General features: G+C 49.4%; 1 protein-coding gene across 1 annotated transcript in view; it reads left to right on the top strand.

Moving 5' to 3' along the window:
- Nucleotides 1-82: 82 nt before the first annotated feature.
- epb41l3a (erythrocyte membrane protein band 4.1-like 3a) overlaps nt 83-2,500 on the top strand; it is a 63,615-nt gene continuing 61,197 nt past the window's right edge. The window contains exons 1-3 of the mRNA XM_079806419.1: nt 83-187; nt 269-405; nt 1,441-1,632. Coding sequence (XP_079662545.1) covers nt 280-405; nt 1,441-1,632 — 318 coding nt within the window. The 5' untranslated portion in view covers nt 83-187; nt 269-279. The remainder of the gene's footprint in view (nt 188-268; nt 406-1,440; nt 1,633-2,500) is intronic.

Genomic DNA, 2,500 nt, shown 5'->3' with positions numbered 1-2,500 from the left:
TGATACCGATGGCTGAGTTAGAGAACAGTTGTGTGTGCATCCCATAATGCCTTTGATCCGAAGATAAAGGTCAAACTCTCACTGATTAATATTCATGATCCTGTGCATCAGTCGTCATGAATTCATCTCCTCTGATCGTGTGTGTGAGCAGAATCACAGTCATAACTCCACAGCATTGAGGTCAAAGGTCAGCTGGCGATCTGTATTTAAAGGGACAGTGCGTTTGCTGTGTGTGTTCATGTGTGTGTGTGTGTGTCTCTGATCACAGTTTGATTCGTCATGACGACAGAGCCAGAGAGTAAAGCAGAGCAGGGGGCCAGCGCGGCTCCGCCCCATTCGGCCCCGCCCCTCGACGACCAGCTCCCTCCGGCCGCCGCCCACAGCACACCGGTCAGGACAGAACAGGTCCGCCTCTGGTTGCCACGGCAACGCTACAGCACAGACAATCATCAAACAATCAAGCTGCATTTTTCCATTTTTCATATTGAGATTTAAGGATCGACACCTGTGTGTTAAAATGAAGAAGTCCAATTTTTACATTATGAAACAATTGAGCTAAAAACTCACTCACACACACACACACACGCACGCACACACACACACACACACACACACACACACACACACACACACACACACACACACACACACACACACACACACACACGCCCGCGCACACACACACACACACACACACACACACACACACACACAAACACACACTGTCTCTCTCCCACACACGCACACACACACACACACGCCCGCGCGCGCACACACACACACACACACACACACACTGTCTCTCTCTCACACGCGCACACACACACACACACACACACACACACACACACTGTCTCTCTCTCTCTCACTCACACACACACACACACACTGTCTCTCTCTCACTCACACACACACACACACACACACACACACATACACACACACACACACACACACACACACATACACACACTCACACTCAATCACACACACAGACACACACACACACACACACACACACACACTCAATCACTCACACAGACACACACACTCACTGACTCACTCACTCACTCACACACACACTCACACTCAATCACACACACACACACGCACACACACACACACACACACACACAAACACACTGTCTCTCTCTCACACACACACACACACACACACACACACACACACTGTCTCTCTCTCACACACACACACACACACACACACACACACACACACACACACACACACACACACACACACACACACACACACACACACACACACTCACACTCAATCACTCACACAGACACACACACTCACTGACTCACTCACTCACACACACACACACTAACCATACACCTGCCCATCACACACACACACACACACACACACACAGGTGTCAGTGTGTCATTGTGTGTGTGTTTCTGTCTGACGGTCAGGCTGGGGAGCGTGAGGTGGGCGGAGTCCCGCAGGGGAGAGCCAATCACCAGCCGGCCGAGGACGACGGCGCCTCCCACTGGTCCTCCTCCAGTAAACTGACCCGATCTCCAGTGAAAGTGACCAGGAAACCCAAGAACATGCAGTGCAAGATCTCACTGCTGGACGGCTCCGACTACAGCTGCGTGGTGGAGGTGAGACACACACACACACACACACACACACACACACACACACACACACACACACACACACACACACACACACACACACACACACACAGATGACCTCTGTTATTGATTATGAGTCTTGAAGGTTAAGAGCTGACCATGAATGTTCTCAGTTCAGTGTGTTTGCATTGGCAGATTCAAATTAAAGGATTGTAAGATGTTTTCAGTGTGTGTGATCGTGCTGAGGGTCATCACACACACACACACACACACACACACACACACACACACACACACACACACACACACACACACACCGTCTGGTGTTAATCTTGAGTATCTATAGAGTAGTGTTGATCCTTCATATCTCACAAGAGTCTTTAGTTTATCATATTTATAAAAGACGGAAATACTGAACCGATTCTGAACACAGCCGAGCTCATGGAGGAGCTAAAGACTCACACTCACACACACACACACACACACACACACACACACACACACACACACACACACACACACACACACACACACACACACACACTCACGCACACTCACTCGCAAACAAACACACTCACTCAAACTCCCTCACACGGACACACAGACTCACACACAAACTCACACACACACACACACACACACACACACACACACACACACACACACACACACACACACACACACACACACACACTCACTCTTGCACATACACATTCACTCTTGCACACACACAACACACACACACACACACACACACTCACACTCTCTCTCACACACAAACTCTCACACACATACATACACACACACACACACACACACACACACACACACACTCACTCTCACACACTCTCACACACATTTTCACTCTTGCACACAGACAACACACACACAC

Source organism: Gobio gobio (assembly GCF_949357685.1).
Source record: "Gobio gobio genome assembly, chromosome: 23".
NCBI lineage: Eukaryota > Metazoa > Chordata > Actinopteri > Cypriniformes > Gobionidae > Gobio > Gobio gobio.
This window is presented reverse-complemented; position numbering and strand designations above follow the sequence as displayed.